Raw genomic sequence first — 22,692 nt, forward strand, 5'->3', positions numbered from 1 at the left:
TGTTTGTTATTCGGCCAAACTGTCGAACAACAAAGGAGGGTGGCAATGGAAACGATGCTTGATGCATGCTTGATTTTGCCTTTGGCCTTGGTTTGATTCAATTCAATTCCATTTGTTGTTTCATAAAGTTAGTTCTGGATTTCATCCTGTCCGATACATAAAACAGGGTCCTGTAACTGAGACTCTCACTGTTCAACCGATTTGAAGGGAGAGGAGGTTGGATAGCATAGTGTTTTTTTTGCCTTAGCTCTTTTCAGGCAAGGTAATAATAGTGAAGGCGTCATTTCTAGTGAGTCACCAAGCATGCTTTTGGATATATTCTGTAGGTATGATCGTGTAATGAATAACCATTGCAGTTTTAGAGAGTCATACATCACTACACCTCCTTCATTTTTCATTGTACAAGAAGAGGCTATAAACATGCTCTGAAACATCCTTCATTTTCCCGGGCAAAGCAAAATATAGTTTCATGCTTACTTCAAAATGTGAAATTGCGAATGAGTATTTATTTGGTTGTTTGTTTATTGACATGCTGCAGGAGAGACATGGGAGAGAGATAGAGTTTCAGCAAATGCAAAGAAAGGTAATTTCGTCAATGTATGTGGTGATTTGTTTTTTTTTTAATCTTTTTCCTATTTCCTGGGGAAAAAACGTTGTTTTTTTTTGTAAGAAAAGGTCTTTGTTTTGTTTTCTTTATTTGTTGGTAGGGGGGTGATCTTTGTCTTTGAGCAAAATGGTCTTTACTCAAATTACAGTCATGGACATAAATTGTCAACAGTCTAAGTTTGATTAAAATAAAATGCCACCTTCCTGAAAAAACAACAAGTAACAACAAATATGTTATTGCATTTTTGAGTGCTAAAGTCACATTAAACCTTTATTGTAGGTAGATCCATACAGTAATTGATTTTGGCATTACTTAGTAAGTTATTTGACTTATGCTTTTATCCCAAAATTACTTTTACACAGGTGGGTATTTCAGTGAAATAATTCCGGTGAAGTACCTTGTTCAAGGCTACACCAGCAATCTCTCACATCTCCACTGCTGCCCTACTCCAGTGTGCCCTTCTCTTCTTTTTCAAGAATTGCAGTGTTTTTTATTGGCCTTATATGTAGACTGTCTCTCAAAAATACAAAAGCAAGATCTCAGCTCCCAAGGCTGGGTGTCCAGTAGAAGGCCAGGTAGAGACCGAATGGTCAGGCTGTTTCCACCACAGCTGCTGTGCCTACTGTTTAGATGGACTGACAGCTTCACTTTCTTAAACGTTCGGGATGAATCCTCTTACGTTCATGTTTCATACAAATAACAGTTGCAATCATCGAAAACGATCACGCAAATATTTTGCACGTTTCCCCTTTGTCCATGTGTCCCTGGATTGGATGGGTGGACACTGTTAATTCATGAATCGAGACCAGCACAAAAATTAATTTAAAGGGAGCTGCAAGGCTATTTTTATATTTCAGGGTGAGAAAGAATCGTCATTGATGAGTGCATTTCAAGCAACAATGAAAGTAAAATGTACACCGTAACGTGTAGAACCTCCAATTTACGTCACAAAATTGGTTAAATTTTCAGGTATGCACAGCACCATGGTCTAAGATTCAGAAGGCAGCCTTATTACATTGTAAAAAACAAGCTTGTGAGTGCATCACTTTTAATCCAACAGAAATATTGCTCTCGACTTTGAGACTTTTGGCAACAAATGCTACTTGTTAACTCTGCATGCAGATGACGTTGGTAGTTTTCTGCATTGAAATGTCTACTGCACAATTGGTACTTATTCGCTTGTACATCACATTACATTAGTCATTACAGCGACTAGCGAGCAGGAAGGGCCGGTTTTGTGTCACAGCTCTAGGCCATGACTAGACCAACAGTTTGCAACAACATGGCGACCATACAGTACTTTCACAAAGTTCACGATTTTGTGCTTAATTTGGAATTTGTGAAATGTTGCCTTATGGTCAATTAAGTCATTTTGTTACCAAGATTTAATAACTGGTCTGAGAAATTGGTACTGCAGTTCCCCTTCAGTTGTTGCTTTGTGATCTGATCTAAACTGATGATGGATAACCATCATCTGTAAGAATGACCCTTGCACTGTATAAAGGCCTCTAAACAAAACACATTAGTGTAAAAAAATAATGAATGAGTTATGTTGTATGAGCCCCTTGCATCAAAAAATAGAATGTGGAGATTTGGCACAAAAACACAACGGTGAAATTTAACCTTCTACCTTGGATCACATCCTCTTACTTTATGGTGTTTCAGAAGCCACATAGCTTGCTCCTGGTCTGACAGGTTATCAATAGCAGTTCTGGTCAATACTTAACCAAGTAAAGCAAACAGTCTGTATGACTTGTCTGTGAAACATTGACCATGAGCGCCTTATTGACCTTTAACTGAACAAACACCCCTTTCAGGTTAAACACAATCATGTTAAATGAACCAGAAATCACCACCTTGATGGGTCCCTACTGCCCAGTCCCAGTTATTATGTCAGATTTAATTGTGTGAACAACCACTAAGGGCTCAGAGGTTTTGTTTACAGAAATTATTTTAGAACTATAGAGTATATTTGTGGGTGGTGAAGCAATGAGAATGCAAGACATCAAGATTTACAGCAGTAGTTTCTGGAAAATGCTTCCTATAAATATGCAATATTAGCGCAGCTTGTTTTCTGCCTTAAGACCCTAAAGCACCCTTTTAGGACTACAAAATGAGGTGCATTAAAGCAGAAATACTCTAAAGTCATGTTCTATTCAGGTAGTAATAGAATAATAATAGTGCAATATGCACGATTGTATGTAGTTAATTGCCACATTTCTGGACTTTCCAGAAGGGTCCATATCCCAACAAAACCACATACAGTAGGGCTGCTCCAAGCGTTCACACACATCCCTATGTTGAAATACAATTATTTATTTACAGTTCTGTGAAACCATTCGTGAATCCTCAATATAATTGTGAAAATACACTTTATTCGAACCTGGTTATAAGTAACCATAAAGATTTAGATTTACTAATTCAGTGTTATTTTTAAGATGAAATGGTGTTCGAAGTATAAAAATGTGTAATTAAGAGTCAAGAATCTCTCCAAGAGCAACTCGAAAAATTATCCAGGAAATCACAAAGACCTCCAAAGTAACATCTAAGGATCAGCTGGCCTCCCTGACTGCAGCTGTATCAGTGTTCATGCCTTGACCCTCAGGAAGAGACTGAACAGCAGTGGTTTTCTTGGGAGGATAACCAGTAGGAATCCATTGCTCAAAAAAAGCACATTGCTGCCCATCTCAAGTGATCCACATGGTTACTGGAAATATGGGTTGTGGACAGACGGGTCAAAAGCTGACATTTTGGACGTCAATGATAAATGTTTTATGTGACAAAAACTGAACTTTGCCTGGTAACTGAAGAACCAGAAAATTGAATTGTATATTTTGGCAGATAATCATAGGCTTTAACATTAATTTAGTTCTAAAATAACTTTCTAGTACAAGTATAGACACATGTTACGTGAACAAATGTGTGCAATTGTTTTGGTTCCCGAGATTAATCCTCAGGTTGAGAGTAGACTCAGACCACATCCCCCCATTTACATGGATTCTCATGAGAAATTAGTTTTTTTTAATTCACATATTTTGATTTTACGTAAACCGTGGCAGCCAATGGTTTAAGATTCTCTGTTGACATCATCTATCTTCTTTGACATGCAACAAACAAGGAGAGGCCAATGAGAGACACAGAAATTCACCAAGCACAGAGAAAGGTAATTCTGGAAAGCGCATGCTTGTCTTGTGTCCTAGTGTGTGACACTGTGGTTACATTGCCCTGCAGAATAATTTGAAGATACAATCTGGATTAACTTTTAAAATTCTTTAAAATGAACATTCTGTGTTTAGTATCGACTTCTGTTGGAAGTTCAAATGCACAGTGTCCGAAATGAAGTGTCGTGAAGAAAGGCCACAGCTTGGATTTTAAGTCTGCCACACACATTACTGCACACATGGGGAGTGTGTTCACAGTGCGGCGTGGTATTTAAAGGGTCAATTTAAGATCTGGGCTGCTCTTGATGGTCTTTGTTTTCTTTGACATGCTACAGGAGAGACCAGGAAGAGAGATAGAATTTCAGCAAATGCAGAGAAAGGTAATCTTTGCAACAGGTTCTGCAGTTACAGGGTTGTGTGATTTCATCTCGCCATGCTTTTTTTCCATAAACTGCATGTTGTTGTGTCCGGGGAACACATTTTGTGAGCGGTCTCAGTGATGGCTGAGTGTTCTATGTTAAAAAACAGATGCTCTGTAATGGAGAGGTGTTTAATGTGTTTTACTTGGAAATGTTAGTATTTCACAATTCTTGCATAAGTGCCTGGTTAGGGACTCTGCAATGGATTCAGTTTGCATCTGTAGGTCTGTGAATCCCTTTTTTTTTAAGGAGGTTGAAGTTAAATATGAGTGCTGTTTGTCATATATAGTATATATACAATGCAAGATTTAAAATTGCCATTTGTGTTTCGGTTAAGTAGTTAACAATTTTTTCAACAGGGTGGGCTTACCCTTTAAAAAAGTGGTGGATGTAGTACCATACCTGGCTTCATTGCTGAAAAAAACACACATGAAAACTTCTGAATTATTGTGGGAACTATTTTGGTATATTTTCTTTGTGCCTTTACGAGAGTTGCAATCAAATATTCAAAGATTTAGGATGCTTTATTTTCAAGGGATGCTGTTTGTTATGTTGCCTTACATCTTAAAAGGTTTACAAATGGTCAGATGTTTGCAGAACAGCTAATGAAAGTGTGTTTTTAACCTCATTGGATTAAAAACACACTTTCATTACCTTTATTGTAAAATCCATTTTACAGAAAAAGAAACTGCTTGAAACTAATGTTCGAGAGGTTAAAGTGAATTTTGTTGTTCTTTTCTTTCACCCAGTTGTTTTGTATTTTGCTTCCAGCTTCAGAATTTACCTTCCTAAACCCAAGTAGGCAGCCAACATCCTATGTACAGTCCCCTGAAACATCATAATATGTTTTATTTCAGGAAAACATAAGGAACTCCAGGAAGCCTGATTACTCCACCATCGCTTTCCTTATTACACCAAAGTCATCTCTTACCAGTTGCCTTCCTGCCACCTCCTTGATTTCCCTTTATTTGTGGGGGTTTTTTTTCAAAAGCCTGTGATGCAATTTTGGTTTTCCGTTTGCTATTTTTTATTCTGTTCAGTTTCATTCAAAATGTCTTCCTTTTGTTTTTCTTTGCTTTTTGTGTTTGTAGTTTGGCAGAACCCGCTCCTCCTCCCCCACTGAATGTTGCCACTTGACACCCTGGAGCAGAAAGGTATTTGCCCCTTTTGGGTTGCTCTGCAGCGACCATCAAGCCTCGCCTGTCTCCCTCCTGGCCACTTGCTTTCCAGTTCTGAACTTGAATCTTTTCTTTCCCCGTTTTTACATGACAGCTCTTAACTTTGCGTCTTGTCACCAGACGGGAACAGCAAGGACTTGCCTTCCTTGTCCCATCACTGCATTTCACATGGCCACCATTTTGTCCCTGTTAATGGGAGATTAGCAAGACGCGTTGATGCCCATGTGAAGTGAAGAGCAGCAGTTTGACTCAGCCCTCTACATGCATGTCCAATTTTCTATCTACATGCAGAATGATTGTTATTTGTGAGTCGGCAAGAGAGTAATTCCTTACACTTATATAGCGCTTTTCTGGACACTCCACTCAAAGCACTTTACAGTTAATGGGGATTCCCCTTCACCACCACCAATGTGCAGCCCCCACCTGGATGATGCGACGGCAGCCATAGTGCGCCAGTACACTCACCACACACCAGGTATCAGTGGGAGGAGAACAGAGTGATGATTATTATTTTTAGAGGCTATGATTGGTAAAGGCCAATGGGAAATGTGGCCAGGACACCAAGGTAACACCCCTACTCTTTTTGAGAAACGCCCTGGGATTTTTAATGACCACAGAGAGTCAGGACCATGTTTTTATCTCTCATCTGAAGAACAGTGCCTTTTTACAGTATAGTGTCCCTCCCACTATACTGGGGCATTAGGACCCACAAAGATCACAGGGTGAGCTTCTCCTACTGGTCCCACTAACATCTCTTCCAGCAGCAACCTTAGTTTTTCCTAGGAGGCTTCCATCCAGGTATTGCCCAGGCTCACACCTGCTGAGCTTCAGTGCATTGCCAGTTGTGAGTTTCAGAGTGATATAGCTGCAGAGTAATATAAGCTGCTTCTTTTTAAGAGATGTAACACTCAACTCAACAAAACACCAAAAGTGTTTTTGCTTTTTTGGGGCTTCATGTTTTTTCTTTGACGCCTTGTTCAATTTCTTCAGCATGCACTGGTAGTTAGCACTATTTCAAAGCAGACTTGCGTAACCTTGGCTTTTAAATACATATGAAAGTTCATGTATATGAACTGAACATGGCTCACCTGCAGACAGATGATGCGCACTTGCTTACAGAATTAATTATCTAATCACAAAGTGTTAATTACAGTTCAAAGAAATGTAACAATTCCACATGACTTACTTTTTGCAAAAGAACCTAAATTGCAGCGATACCAGTCTCTAAATTAAACACAAAATTGGTGACGATGGCTGTGGGGAAAATTACTGGATAAAAGGTTGTAGTGAATATATAAAGGCTTGGAAGGCATGATGTCCTCTCTGTTTTTGTCAGTGGCACCAACTTAAAGCTCCTTTTCACAGTTTTAACCCTTCTGATATTCTCTTTATTTCATTGTCTGTAACTAACCAAATTGTTTTCAGTCCTGTATTTCTACTAATATCTGTTTCTTTTTCAATGAGTCCTTTGAGTGCAATGGAGACCAATATCATGATACATGGAGTAAATGTCATCCAGAACCTACCTGCCAGGAATAACATGTCCGTGTTTGTTCCCCAGGAATGTCCTTTCCCTCAGAAACCCATGGAAATGTCTTATGCTCTGGATGACAGACACAGATCCCTCAGCACCATTCAAATAATGTATTTTATAAATTTGTAGATAGACCTTTGATCACTACTTCAAATACATGCAGACCTTTCTTAGGGTTTTAAGAACATAAGATATATTGGAAACATTAGATATTACAAATTCTAGATATTTTGTCCATCTTATTTGTTTAGTTACTTGTAATGTGTTGATCAAAGGAGCTCATCCAGACTTTTCTTGAAAGTATCCTAGGGATTCAGTTTTAAATAATATGGCTGTTCACTTGTCTGGCACTCCTACAAGATATGCTTTCTTTGTTTCAGTACAGTGTAAACAGTGCAGTATATCCTCTTGTTTTCCATTTGTGTTCGTGGGTCCTTTTCTCATATCTGGTCTAGAAGGAGTACTTACAGTAAGGCCTGTAATAAAAACATGAATTGCCACAGAATTTCTGACTACCCGGTATGAAGTAGCCCGGGAACCTTGAAATTCATATCGAGTCGGGGGAAGGCCAGGGAATTTTCTTCTAGGTTTTTAACCAAAGCTGTTATCACCCAAGACAGCATTCTGGCTTTCGGGACACCTTTGTAGCTCCACCGGCTTCATGAATGACTTTCTTTTACACTTTGGCCTGTGATGGCTCTCGTTTTTCCAATGAAAATAGCTTCTGGCAGTAGGCCAGTGATGAAATCCAATGCGTTAACTGTGCCTTTCTCAGTGCCTCTCTCTCTCTCTCTCACTCTTTCCCCCTCTCCCCTCCCTGAAAGCCAACGTGCTATTATTATTCTAAAGACGAATCAACTAAAAATGCACTCCCTCTGATTTTTGTGCACCAATAAAACTTTTTTTCTATTTAGAAAGTTTCCTAGGAAACAGGATTCTTTTGTGGCCAGTGTTTTGTGAGTGCAGTTTTTCGTCTGCTGGGAAGCAAAATACAAAGGCATAGGGTCAGCTCTAAATCAGAGCTCACTTGGAGCTAGGGGAGGTGGGGACGAGTTCAGCTTGCACGGCTGTGTGGTAGTTTTATCTTTTCTAAAATCAGAAAGGGTAAGTACGCTTTTCTGTAAAAAAAAAAATAATTTAGCCCAGGAAACTGAGATGCAGAATAGTGCAGATTTTTTTTGCTGCTTTACCTGACTGAGACGAATTTACTGCAGGACAATATACTGCCTGTGTAAACAAGGCGGGATGCTAGATTCATGCTTTAAGAAATGGTGCAGGTAAATGGGCTATATCAGTAAATAACAAATATTTTTCATCCATCTTTGAAACAAAGGTATTTTTCTCTGCTAGGAAATGAGAGCACTTTGAGAGAATCTTTTGTGTTCCTCTCAGCTGATGCATCACTGCTACACACTTCATAGTACAACAAATACATCTTTATTAAGACGTTTGAATGCTTCTAATGCATGAATGTTGAGTCATCCACATTTTTATCATCGTTGCGCTTTTTATTTTACAGTATTGCACTATTGTCTTATGTCTGCACTTGCATCTTTCAAATGTATTTATCCAGAATGGAATTATATCAGAGAACCAAGTAGAAATGTTTGCAGAAGGTATCTGTGGTAGAGTATTTAACACAGTCTGCAGGGTTTCTGTTTTTTTCTCATGCCTTTTTAAAGTATCCATTCTGAGACATATATACAGATTTTGAAGCCAGCAGAATTTTGTAACTCATCGTGTTTGCTCTTTCGTTAAATCCAACTATTCAAATGAAACGATGTGGTATATTAAAGATGGAGCATCCGACTTTGTCTTTGTTTTAAAATCTACCACAGACAGAGAGCTCTTTCATTTTGGATTTTCCCAGCAGACTATTTCCACAGAAACAAGAGTCAAGATAGCTTAAGGGACCCTTGTTTGAATGTGATTTTAGCTAGGAAAATGATTTTTGTTTAACTCAGTGCAATCAAATGTTATTGCAATCAAAACATGAAATGACGTTTGTTTTAGTATGAGCTCAATGTACTGCTGTAGTGACTCTGCTTTAATACAAACTGTCATTGTGAGTTTCTTAGTGATTCCATATGGTAAATCATATCCACTTTTTTGTATATATAATTTTGATTTAACAAGCTGGAAGTGGTTTTGAGCTTTTAAACATGGTCAGTGATGAGAAACTTCCTGTGGTTTGAAAATGCTAATAACTTCCAATTTCTATAACTTTAAAAATAAAAGCTTACTATATTACAGTACAAATTCACCGTGCATGGTGAAAAACACGATTCCTGTTATCCTTAGCCTAAGCTACACTGAGGTTTTTAAAATAACAGCATGAAGCAGAAAAGTCTTTCATTAGTTTGAAATATGCATCATTAACTACTTTATTAACCCATATTAGAAGGAGTAGATTGATGATATGTGTGATATGTGCATATACTGTTTTATAAGATAAATGTCAAAGAATATTTTAGACTCGGTGAAAGCCGTTATTTTCTCTCCTCAGCTTAACACATCAACACGTAACAATATTAACACTATTAACCAGCATTTCCATTTGTTCCAGGCTGTTCCTCCGACAGACCTTGACATCGATGTAGTCGCATTAGGTCACAGGCCAAAGTGCCCGGTGCCTAATATCCCCTCAACACTGGACAAGCAGACCAACTGGTCTAAAGTGCTACCTCTCCCAACCCCAGAGGAGAAAATGAGAACAGAGTCTCAAGTGATTTCTTCATGCATTATTCCCATTAATGTCACCGGTAAATTCACTCATTTTGTTTATATGAAATATTTTGCTCTCTAACCAATGTGGAAGGACCAATTTGCTCTTTACAGTTTTTTTTTTCTTGAGGGAGAGAAACTAAGCATGAACGTGGGGCCTCTTATCTTATTCTTCCACTAAAGCCTCAGTTTGCCTTGCTTGCCTGATCCCCACTTATTTCTGAAGTAAGGATCTCAGGGAAGCTTAGGTCTTCTGAGGTGACCAGGTGGCCTGGTTGGGAAGGGTGACAGATTATGTAGCGGTCACAGTGGAAAGTATGTACCCCACGTCTTTTAGGCTCTGATATTGAAAACCCACAGACCTCTGCATTTTCATGCTTCAAAGCCTCGATCACTTAGTCACAAGGCTACTCTTATTTTTTTTACCTTTCTCTGAAAATCCGGCCTACATATACAGCATTCCATTTTTCCACATTCATCCCCCTCCTAGTAACATTAATGGCATAACAGGTGAAACTGATTTTGTTGTGGACTCTGGAGTTTATTTTTAATTACATATTGGCGTATAGGACACTGAACTAATTTCTCTGCTGTACATAAATTCTTGTAGTTTTCTCTGCTTCACTTCAGTAATGCTTAACCTCTTTATTCTCTGTATGTAAAAGATTGTACAACTCCATAGACCTATACAGGTTGCTGAATTTAAGTATTATTAGGCATTGTGTTAAATCAGTGAATTTACTCACAAAGGTGAAATGCAAAACTATGTAGGTCAACAAGTAATATTACCACACTGAATACATTTGGGAAAAACATTTTATGAGGGACGTTGCCATCCCTCATGTCTGTCAGTGTACATAAATTCATGAACGAGAAGTAACCTTAATTGAAAAGATTTATTCCTAAGATTTTTGAACAGTAAACCTTGTGTTGATCACCTAACATCACAAAAAGGTTTATAAATAACACCCTTAGATATATCTCTACTTAGCAAATCTGGGAAGATTTTATTAGAATCTGCAAGTCATGATCTGTGAACCTCACAGCAGCCCTTATATCCAAAATTGTGTGCCTTTGCACACAATTTAGTTGCATGGGTGGTTGCATGCTAATTAGCCGCATTAGAATTATAATGAGGCTGTGTGATATTACTGACCCTGAGTAATGTTGAATCAAGGAAAACGTGGTTAACTGTGTCAATGGAAGCTTGGTCACAGAGCACATTCAAGCAATGGTGTTGAATAGTGCAGTCTGTAATCACATGATAGTCATGAAGTTTTGTAACAAAAAAACAGGAAAACAGGATTCTGTGGCTGAAGTGAGAATGTTCAGTTTAGGAAACGACACACAGCAAGGTTAGATCCTTATAAGCAGCTGATTTTTAACAGGTATGGTTATAGTTATACTCTACTTTGATCTTTTTGTCCTTTTAACCCTTATCTGAAGTTTTTGTTTTGAGAACTACTTTTGAGTATGTTATATAATTGTGTAGTAATTCTATTTTAAAATAAATACTAAAGAGTAACAGTTATATTTGGGATTATTGCCCTCCTTCTTTTTGTCTAGTTTGGAGATTGACTGTTTCTTTACAGAAAGGAAAGTGCAATTCTTACTGAAAAACAGCAGGAAACACTTATCTTTCTCCATGCTAGATAAGTTTACCTAACATTTTTTCTCCATTTTACTTAGTGTTTTTTTAACTATAGATGTAAATAATGTAAAAAAACGTTTAGCTAAAAACCCTCACTACATGGTGCTTTTTGGGAAATAAGCCTATTTATGTTATTTATGGTTCTGGAAATAGTGCCTAGATATTTTGTTTCTTTCAACTCGATTCCCTGTTGGTGTTTTCCAAGTAGGGTTGAACTGATTAAGATTAAATGGTGCTGATCTGTAATTCCAGGGGTTGGATTTGACAGAGAAGCCAGCGTGCGTTGCTCTCTTGTTCATTCTCAGTCAGTACTACAAAGAAGACGGAAGCTAAGAAGACGAAAAACCATCTCAGGCATTCCCAGACGAGTACAGCAAGAATTAGGTACGTTCTCCTCTTTACCTACTCAGCCCTACCAGGATTCAGATCCATGAGTTCCATTAAGGATTAATGTAAAAACGCATGGGAGAGGTTCATTCAAGTAAAAAAACAAAGTGCCATGATAAACATGCCCGACAGCACAAGAATCAGTCAAAGGCTGTCAAAATTCAGCAGAACAGAACTTTGAACAGAACTTTATTTGTACTTTTAGTTTTATTTTTGTATTTATGTAACGTTCTTACAGTTAATGTATATGTAAGTTTAAACTGTAGATGCATGTAACCTAAAAAATAGTTTATTTACTTTACAGATTGCCAGTTTAATTCTTGCAGCCATGCATGTACCTTTTATATCGATTCTATCATTAGATCAGCGTGGGCTTAACAAAGCACTTTCTAAGCAACTTATTTCAAAGGTATTGGCAGCACAATTCCAGAGAGACAAAGTCATGGTTCATAGCCGAGGACCCGCTGTCCGTTGAATTAAATACCTTGAGACGTGAATCAGGAATGTGTTCAATTAAACGTAAGCCGTTGTCTCAGCTGCTCCATGTGACCTTAACCTCTTTTACCTGCCCCAAACAAGATTCTGACGAATCTCCAGTGGCGAGAGAGCGGAACGTGATCGTACACACCAATCCGGACTTCTCTCTGTGCCGCGAAGAGCTTACTTCCATCAATGGCCGGTCGACCACTAAGGACTCGGGGTGCCAGACGGATGACATCTTAATTGCGGCGCCCTCACGCCGGCGAATACGAGCCCAGAGAGGCCAGGGCATCCCGACCTCTCTATCCCACTCCACCGGCAACATCACATCGCTGCCGGACAACTCGGACGCCATGTTCGCAGCCACGGTGGGCAGCCGCCTCCGCTCGCGCAGCCTGCCCCGGGAGGGGGGCCGGCTCGTGGACGAAGACCACGACAGCGACGAAGAGCTGTCTCCGTACGAGACCGAAGAGTTCCTGCCAGGACCCGAGCGCGTCTTGAAGGATGAGGAAGAAAGTACAGATGACCAGGCTATGCCAGATCATCAGCTGGTCGGGCTGAAGTGCAAACAACATGTAGGAAGCCCAGATCACAACTGGAATGAAAGAGGGCGATCCAGGCTCCCCAGGAAGGTGGATATGGGAAGCTGTGAGATTTCTTCCAGCTCAGATACCTTCAGCAGCCCCATTCACTCAATTTCTACTACAGGAGTGTTGGGGAGCCAGATAGACCACAAGGAGGACCATCAGTCTTCCAGTGGCAACTGGAGTGGGAGCAGCTCCACATGCCCCTCACAGACTTCAGAGACCATCCCCCCTGCTGCTTCACCACCCCTGACGGGATCTTCACACTGTGATTCGGAGCTGTCGCTGAATACTGCTCCTCACGTCAACGATGACCCCACTGGCTTCATTATTGACCCGTACCAGACTGACAAAGTCAGAGGCCACAGGGCGAGTTCCTTTACCTCCACGGTAACTGACCTGCTGGATGACCCAGGCATGAGCAACGTGAGTGATGGTGAGTGGAACTACCTTCACCATCAGCATGACAAGTCCTGCCGCCAGGATTTCAGCCCTCAGCGTTCCAGGGAGGATGAGAGCAGCCTTGAGTGCCCAAGTTTCACAAGCATGGCAACATATGAAAGTTTCATGGATAAGCCACCATCCGAGAAAGCAGATTCAAGTTCGCACTTCTCTGTGGACACAGAAGGCTACTATACCTCCATGCACTTTGACTGTGGTCTTAAAGCTAGCAAAAGCTATATTTATAACTATGCAGCCATGGGCCCAGACTGTGGCCAGAGCGCAAATGTTGCACCTAGTATGGGCGGATACCCTCAGCAAGAGTACCAGGGTCATAGAACAACAGGAAGACAGAGTCTTTCATTCAAAAAACCAAAGGTGAAGCCAGCCCCACCAAAACGCAGTTCATCATTGAAGAAAACAAGCAGTGGTGCAAATGTTCCTGACAAGAAAGAACCAAAGATAAATAGTGGGCAGCCCCTGCCTTTGTCTTCCAGGGAAATGAAGCTGCAGCTGGACTTGGCCAGCTCCCCAGGCCAGTTGGAGAACCCCACTTTAGGTGATGAGCCAGCAGAGCCCTGGGAAGTTGGAAACGCTGGAGAAGTAACAGATGCCACATTGTTTGGCTCCACAGATAACCACTCCTTTAAAGATGAAGGTGCTGTACAGTCTGACTATGCAGATCTCTGGCTCCTCAATGACTTGAAATCTAACGATCCCTACCGATCGTTGTCCAACTCCAGCACTGCTACGGGTACAACTGTCATTGAATGCATCAAGTCGCCAGAGAGCTCCGAATCGCAGACCTCCCAGTCGGGATCACGAGCCACCACTCCATCTCTTCCTTCTGTGGAAAACGAGTTCAAGCTGGCTTCACCCGAAAAGCTAGCTGGCCTGGCATCACCATCTAGTGGGTATTCCAGTCAGTCGGAGACGCCAACATCTTCCTTCCCCTCAGCTTTCTTTCCTGGGCCTCTGTCTCCAACCAGTGGCAAGAGGAAGCCAAAAGTACCAGAGAGGAAATCTTCTCTCTCTTCCCTGCAGCAACAGCAGCAGCCCAGAGATGGAAGCACCTCATCCAAGAAAGACCTTGAGCTACCAATTATACCTCCGACCCATCTTGACCTAAGTGCTCTTCACAATGTTCTCAACAAGCCTTCAGCCCACAGAAATCCAATGCACATTATCCATCAGAACAAGCAAAAGGCAGCTGCTGCTGCTGCTGCTGCTGCTGCAGCAGCACATTCAGAAGCTCCAGGATCATCCCCTCTGGCCATCACTCCCACTGTGCTGCGCTCAGTCCAGCTGCGATCCGTCAGCAAGCCCAGTGAAGGGAGCCAGGACCGGCAGAATGCTGAGGCTGCCCCTAAGCTTAATTGTCCCACTGTGACAATTGTCACCCCACCCACCACTAACAAATCTCCAGAATCCAAGAAACCAATGTCCCACAGATCCTATGAGCCCCATTCTCAGGAGTCCTCTCAAATGCTGTTTATCCTGGGTGACAGACCCCCCACAAGGGATGTAGCATATCTTGACAGTGCTAAAAGCAAGCAAGAACAAAATGCCTCAGACCCCTCAGGGGCTATGGGGGCAATTACAGCTCCTTCAGACCCGTCATGCACAGAAGACAATCCTTTATCGAAGCCGCCGATTTGGACTGAAGCTCGTCACCCAGGAAATGAGCTTCAGAAGGAGCCGGATTGCGAAGGGATGTCTGGGTATGCTCTATGCCCCGAAGAAGAAGAACAAGAGAGAAGTGGTTCAAAGTTTCAGTTACCTAGTAACAGCCTAGCGACAGTGCACAATCAACCATCAAGACCTGAGCCAGCTACTGAAATCCCCTTAGTGTGTCTGACACAGGCAGTTTCTCCCCCTGCTCCCAGCAACACAACAAAGAAGTTTGACTTTGCTCCTTGCAACAGTATTGACAAAGTGCCTGTAATTATAACTTATCAATCAGAAACATCACAAGCTTACACAATCAGTGATACAAGTAGCAGAGAGCAGGAATATGATGAGACATCAGGTGTTCCTACCAGAAGTGCCTCACAGGACAGCAGGGAAGAGGGGACGCCAGACACTGAGGATTCCTTCAGCAAAGGTTAGTTACTTCCTACACAGCAGGGTCCAGTGTGCCCATAGTCTGCACAGTGATAGAGAACCTGTTGTTTTCTTACACACTGGATTTAGGAGAGTTGGATTTTTGTATTCTCCAATTTTCTAATTTACTTTGGGATAAGTCTTGACTTTCTCGGAAGCCTGAAAATGTCTGAAAATGTGCACAGTGTACTATGAAACAATAAGCTACAATAAGATTTCAGTGTTTTAAAATGGAATCTTGATGTTCTGAAAACTTAAGACAGGAACTCCAGTTCATTATTTTTGTCTGCCTTTATATGGGTTTAATTGTTTTAGCTGTGAGCCAAGCAAGTTTTTTTTTCCTTTTCTGTTGAAGGTTTCTTTAAATACTGTTAACTGTGGGCTGTGCTACTTTGGTAATTTCAGTAAGACTGACAAAACATTATTTTGCACTATTTGTTATATATGACACATGACAGCCATACTTAATTTCCCTTATAGTAGTTAGAGTAGCTGTTTTATTTAATGATTATTGTGATCAACCTGAAGGTGGGTCATAAAGGTCATAAAGCCTGGGAACAATCTGTCCTAGACAGTGTTTGCTAGAAGTTTTCTGTTTTGCAGAGTCTACACCAAGTGACAATTCACTTTCGCCACTGAGTGATGAGACAAAAGCTGAAGACGACAGTGTTTTTCTATCTCCTAACAAACTACGCACTACAGAAGATCTCTTTGCTATGATTCACAGGTGTGTTTAAAGACATCGCCGCCACCTCTGACAGCAGAGGGGGTGTTTTGTTAATCCAGAAGAGTCTTTTTTCTGTTTATAAAACTATATCCAGAGCTGTAGAATCTATTTTCTGTGACTTTCGGTCCTTTAGAGAGTGGATGTGAGAAATACCCACTTGGGATTGGAACTTTTACGTTGATTTTGCTACAGCAGTTTGCATGTTTTATTGAAAGAGAATATAAACAGACAGAACCACAGGACAAGAAACATGTGATAATGTAAGCACTGTCCTAGCATCGAATTGGCCTTTTCCTCCGGCAAGTGAACTTCACAGTAAAGATTGTACTTAAGGAAAAATTATTTTAAAAGCTTTTCTGATAAATAAAGGAAGAAGAAAATGAATGTTATTTAATGTTGAAAGACATTAATAATAAGTCCTTAAACTTATATAGTGCTCTTCTGGACATTCCACTCACAGTGCTTAACAGGTACTAGGGACTCCCCTCCACCAATGTGCTGCACTAATGATGCATAGGCAGCCAAAGTGCGCCACCACACATCAGCTATCAGCGGGGAGGAGAGCAGAGTAATGAAGCCAGTTCAAAAATGGGGATTATTGGGAGACCATGACTGGTAAAGGCCAGGGGGCAATTTGGCCAGGATGCTGAGGTTACTTCCCTACTCTTTTTGAGAAATGACCTGGGATTTTTAATGACCACAGAGAGTCAGGACCTTTGTTTTATGTGTTATCCAAAGGACAGTGCCTCCTTACAGCAGAGTATTCTCATCACTACACAAGGGCATTAGGACCCACACAGATCACGGAGTGAGCACCCCCTGCTGGCCCCACTAACACCTCTTCCAGCAGCAGCCTTAATTTTCCCAGGAGGTCTCCAGCCAGGTACAGACCAGGCTCACACCTACTGAGCTTCAGTAGGCTGCCAGTTGTGAGTTGCAGGGTGATATACAGTAGCTGCAGGCACGTTTAAGATGTTGTTACTATTCAGAAAACCTTTAATAACTGTATTATTAACTAATGTTTTTTGTAGATCCAAAAGAAAAGTGCTGGGAAGGAAGGATTCAGGGGAGCTGGGTGTGAGAAACAGGCTTACAGCGGCGTCTGGGAGCTCACCTGCCACCTCTCCTGGCACCCCAACTGGCTCCCAGCGAGCTCCGGGACCCATTTACAGGAGTGCCAAAAAATCCAGCACCTCGAACGAGGAGTTCAAGCTGCTGCTGCTGAAAAAGGGCAGCCGCACCGATTCCAGTTACAGGATGTCGGCCACCGAGATCCTGAAAAGCCCGATCGCGCCCCGGTCTCCGGGCGACTTCAGCCCCGAGGCGCCCAGGCAGCCGGAGGACCCACCCTCTCCTCTGCAGCAGCTCCTGCCCGCCGCGGAGTCCTTCTCCACCCCGTCCCCCAAAGCCAACACGGAGGGGTTCTCGCCAAAAACCTTCGGCACGTCGGCGTCCTCCAGGCAGGGCAGGTCCCGGGTGCCCCCCGCGGCGAACAGCAGTCGCTACAGCGTGCGCAGCCGCCTCTACACCACGCCCATGCAGGCCATCTCGGAGGGCGAGACGGAGAACTCGGACGGGAGCCCGCACGACGACCGCTCCTCCCCCGGCTCCTCGTAGAGACGTGTTTCGCATATCTATTTTTCTTTTACTTTTCTTAATAAAACACACACACAAAAAAAAAACTAAACAAAAAATGCCTGTTGAGCGAGAAAGAGGTCCATGTCATTGGAACTGGGAATACCTATTGTGCAAATTGGAAAAATGAGCCTAAAACGGAAAAAAAGACCCCTGTCTTTCTCTTTTGTAACAATGATCTCGACTGATCGCTGATACTAAAACCCTATTTGGAATACGAAAAACCTTAATGGACCTGTCTCACTGTATTACTGTATTAGTTGTATAAACTGGCAATACTGTTTTAGTTTATGATTTTATTTTTTTAAGGCTATTGTCCTGTTAAAGTTACAGAAGCAAACAATGCATTGTCTGATGTTTGATTATACAAGAAATTATCACATAAAAAACTGTAAGAGTGAAAAGGACAGTAAATGATATTAACAGCAGTCATTTAATAGCTAAATATCAATAAACACCGTTCTTTTAATAGCTAAATAATCTACATTTACCTGCATATGCTACGTTCATTTTGCTGTAATGTAAAATTAACACAGGGAGCCCTTCTCATATCAAGAGTAAAATGTTTAGCCTTGTAAAGAATCAGACTGGCACATGCTCATCCTGAAAACTCTCAACAAATGTACCGCAGTAATGGTTCAGAAAAAGTATGTAGGGTCCCTGCCTTGAAGAATTTAATGGATGCTAATATAATAAGGGAAGCATTATATAGAAACGTAAATACAATGAAACCTGCTTATGACAGGTGCACAAGGGACAATCTAAATGTGGCCTTTATGCTCCGAAGGTCTTAACATACAGGGGATTTGAAATTTTAAAACGTTATACAGGTATTTGTGAGCATCGTCAATGAAGACCGGCATTCCTCCTTTACAGGAGATCTTTAATACATTTGGCTAAAGCTTTAGGTTTTCAAACCTATAACTCCTTTGCACTTGATATCTTGATTATCCATAAGTATTCCTTGATAATCTCTTTTAATTGCCATTGTGTAAATAATACATATATAGATTCCAAATAAAAAATATATGTATGAATAAAAATGACACCAACTTGCAAGGTAGCTAAAACATAGACTGAGGCACAGAAGAAAGACTGTGGGGCTGGTTGAGGGTCTACAGTCTTTGTACATTTTAGTAGCCTAGATTGTCACACATCTCAGAACTGGCTTGTGCTACCTTTGCTGATGCAAGTCTATTTTAGTGAGAAGATTCAGTTGTGCTCTTTTTTAAAGAAAAAAACAGAAATGTGATGAGTGTGCAGCTTATGTTTATTGTGTCGTCACATATTCGAGGTCCAGGACATACCCGAAGTATTCTCTTAATGACCTAAGACAGGATTAACCTTCTAATATGGAAGTTACTGCTGCAGATTGTTACTTGATTTAATGTAACATTAGCGTAAAGTGGATGCTAAGGGAAAATGCAGGCAAATGAAATAAGAAATGTATTCTGTGAATACCTTTGCAATCCTATACACTGTTAATTTGGGGCTAGTGTTATTCCCTTTGAGGTGAATACAGATTTGAGCTAGGGTGATTTACTTCTTAAATAAGAAACACTCAGAGAATTAAAACTGATTCGCAAGAAATGACACTGTGTAAGCTAAGCAAGGAAAAAGCTGTGAAGTCAGTAGTTATCACGCTCATTAATGCCATAATCTGTAAGTGTACTCTGACCAGCAAATGGTCAGGTTGGAGCATTTTTGTTTCTCAATTCTTTTCATCATCAGCATGCAATAAGAACCAGTGGACTTTTGAAAAGGAGGTTTCGAATTTTAAAAGAGACCATAATGTTATTAATAAGTAAGGAAAACAGATTGCTTGACCTTGTATTATCGGTGTGTTCGATAGCTGTAAAAAGTGTGTGATGCTTTTTTAGTAAATGTAATCTAGAGTGGGGTTAATTGGTAAGTGAATAAACTGGGGGATCTTTTTAAAGGTGTTTTGGTATATGAGGGAGGTAGAAAGGGGAGTGTGAAGTCGGGCTGGGTTGGAACTAGGAATGAGATAAGTCTTAAAAAGGGATGCTAGAGGTGAAACCGAAAGAGAGAGTGGTCCGCGGACGATGCAACGTAAGGGATTTTGTGTGTTTGTTTGATGTGACTATGAAGTGTGGGAAGTGAAAATTGGAAAGTGAAGTAGAGGATAAAGATATGTCTCCCAACCTTTTGTGGTCATTTTAACTCTTATCCCTTAATGATGTCTATAGCCATTGTCATTAGGTAACCGTGGCAATGACAGTATCCACCAGGCCCTACCCAGTTACAGGTCTTTGAAGTCTGTGGAGTATTAGAAGTAAGGACAGTATTGTGACAAAACATCTGCTTTATACTAGATTTGCTTTTAGTGTTTGGCAGGTATACTGCAGATTTAGTGCTGGAAATTACACAGACACACACTGTTGACAAATTATGGTGTAATTCTGGCTCTTTTAAGACCAATGATAGCTGTAATTTTCTAATTTTGGTAGGACTGGTAGGGGGAAGGGTTAAGATACACCACTAATATCATTGCAGAGAAGGAGATTCAGGAAGTGTGAAATTCTTAAAATGCATAGGTATATATTAAATGATCAGCTGCTGTTCACATATGGCTTTGTTCACTGTTTCTTTTGAACTCATGCTTTTATCAGTTACAACTGAAATATCATTGCTTCTTTTTATCATTTCATTTTAGCAAAGGACTAAACTGAGATTTATTTATTTTTGTTACTTAAAAAATGGAATACATAGCGTGAGTTAAAGGTTTTACGAATTTACAGTCTCTTACATTGGGCTTATACTTATAAATCTATTGAATCTTTATTAGATATTGAGAGAAAAAGAAATAGAAGCTATTTTTAATGACCAGATATTTTATCTAGAGACTTATTTTGTTAATAAAGATTATCTACAGAGACACGAAATAAACAAAGCTTTATTTAAGTAGACACTGGTTGAGTGGAATTTATATCGGTTGGCATATCAATCACTGCAAAGATTTAAATTTTCTTGATGTGAGATGAAAAAAAATCAAATTCTCTTCATCCTAGACGTGCCCATTGCTTTCAAATTTAAATGTGCATAGCTAAGTACTGTTTTGACACCATAAATAAGAATTGCTTATTGCCAATATTTCCCATTGTCAGTGAAGTCTACATGGGTTACATTGTTCCAGGGCACTGCTTGTATTAAATAGAAATAAAGAAATTATATTTGTTAGAATATACTCTTGTTAACTGATCACTAGTGACATGAATTAAAAATGTAAATGATGTACCAATGTAGCCATATTATTAGTCTACCGAGACACCGTTAAATGGCACTACAGCGTAGCAGTACCCATAGTAGTGCTATAACTTTCAACTTTATTTTATTTTGGCCTTAAAAGTAAAGATAAACAAACAAGTGAAACTAACACTATTGCTGTTTCCCCTTTACTACATACCTAGGTTATGACAACACCACTACAGAGTGGTAGGAAAACCTATAAATAGGTCGTTTTTGTGTTTAAAAAAATCTCTTTGAAATATATGTAGGACTGTTGTAACTGCCATTGTTTTAACAGGGTACACAATGAGAAATTAGTTGTGAACTATCATTCCAGCATTAAACAAATCTGACATTTGCACTGATATCGAGAAGTTTTTGAGGTTTGTTTTTTTTCTTGCCGTACCAGGAGTTATTTATATAGGGTTTCTTTTACGACTGTTTTGACTTTCCATTTAACAGCTCGACATGATCCATTGTCAAAAGTGCAGAGGCGAGAAAGCACAGTACATGCTCTTGCCAAAGGGTTTCCGAAGTGTACAGGTGTAAGCAACATTCAGAGGTTTTTGGTTATTTGTGTAAAAATAAAACAAAAAAGAAGGTTACAGTGTAACTGTTCTGGTACTAGACGCAATTCATTCTGGCTGAAAGCTACAGGTAAATGGATTTGCATCTATTTTGTATTTTTGTACAAATTTGTAAATATGACCTTTTTAAATTGTTGCAAATATGCTTCTTTTGTAAAATGTTTTCAAAGTTTACATTAATTCCAAGCCTTTGTATATTTTTGAGCTGTGCAACACTTTAAGTCTTGTATTTATTTTTTAGTAAACATTGTGAAAATTCCATTGTAAATCTTCTCTCAACCATCTGCCAGGGCATCTGGCTGCTTAGTAATTGTGCATAGAAAAGGCCAATAAATGTGACTGCATTGAAAAATACTGATGACCACAAGTGTATTCTTTACTAAACAAAATACATGCATGGCTTATGTGTGCGCTCTTCACATTGAAATACAATGCTAATACACACTGGGTGTTTTGAAATGACGGACAAGTGCATATACTACTGTATAGCCAGGATTTATAACAGTACCATCAAATGCCCCGAATTTTTGCCTTATTAAACACGTCACATTACTCAGTGCAGCCCTCCGTCTTTTCACTTGAGACTCTAATGCCGTGCCACTATGATTCCTATGTAAATAAGGGAGCGCTTGCCCCCGATGAACTGACGGACCTTCGCCTTTTTCCAAGACGTTCTACTGCTGCTGCTTTAACATAATGGCCAGACGAATTTTTACAAGTCATAGCACTGCATCCCCGAGACGAATGAAACAAGAACCAGTGAACAGGGAGATCCGTGGACAGGACAACGCGTTTCCCCAGGGGTCTGCCTTAAAAAAAAAAAGATGCATTAAACTGAATTTGCTGAAGGTTGCAGCGTCCATTGGCTGTGTTTCCACTCAAATCTCTCAGCTATTTAATTTGCATATTACTAGAATGGATAATTAAAGGATTTTTCACGTTCCCGGAGTCCAACTTCTGTATACTTTGTATATCATGTGCCTCTCTTAAGTAACTGGTTGTAAATGCCTTAGAAATCTTTAACATGCCAAATTAATTTCATAGACTGTGGATCTGGGACCCCTGTCCCGTACAATCGTGACTAGGAATGGAAAAAGATTAAGACGGATATGTGGATGTTTCAATATCCCTACTAAAACAAAAAAATAATCAGTCCCTAAGGATATCAGCACCGGTCTTAATTTACCTACCCTGAGAAAAACAATAACGAGAATGATGATCATAA

The 22,692-nt window shown here is 40.2% G+C and overlaps 1 protein-coding gene across 3 annotated transcripts in view; it reads left to right on the forward strand.

Annotated features, from left to right (window-relative positions):
• Window positions 1-21,820, forward strand: part of nhsb (Nance-Horan syndrome b (congenital cataracts and dental anomalies)) — a 154,238-nt gene extending 132,418 nt beyond the window's left edge. Inside the window, exons 5-12 of one of the 3 annotated variants that reach the window (XM_088913368.1) lie at window positions 3,726-3,770; window positions 4,104-4,148; window positions 5,279-5,341; window positions 9,466-9,661; window positions 11,527-11,658; window positions 12,241-15,270; window positions 15,873-15,996; window positions 17,028-21,820. In XM_088913368.1, coding sequence (XP_088769494.1) covers window positions 3,726-3,770; window positions 4,104-4,148; window positions 5,279-5,341; window positions 9,466-9,661; window positions 11,527-11,658; window positions 12,241-15,270; window positions 15,873-15,996; window positions 17,028-17,613 — 4,221 coding nt within the window. In that variant the 3' untranslated portion in view covers window positions 17,614-21,820. Of the gene's footprint in view, window positions 1-538; window positions 584-3,725; window positions 3,771-4,103; window positions 4,149-5,278; window positions 5,342-9,465; window positions 9,662-11,526; window positions 11,659-12,240; window positions 15,271-15,872; window positions 15,997-17,027 lie in introns of all 3 variants that reach the window. The other 2 variants (XM_088913369.1, XM_088913370.1) reach the window with 2 other exon arrangements.
• Window positions 21,821-22,692: the final 872 nt, after the last annotated feature.

Source organism: Atractosteus spatula, chromosome 4, assembly GCF_055471065.1.
Source record: "Atractosteus spatula isolate fAtrSpa1 chromosome 4, fAtrSpa1.hap1, whole genome shotgun sequence".
NCBI lineage: Eukaryota > Metazoa > Chordata > Actinopteri > Semionotiformes > Lepisosteidae > Atractosteus > Atractosteus spatula.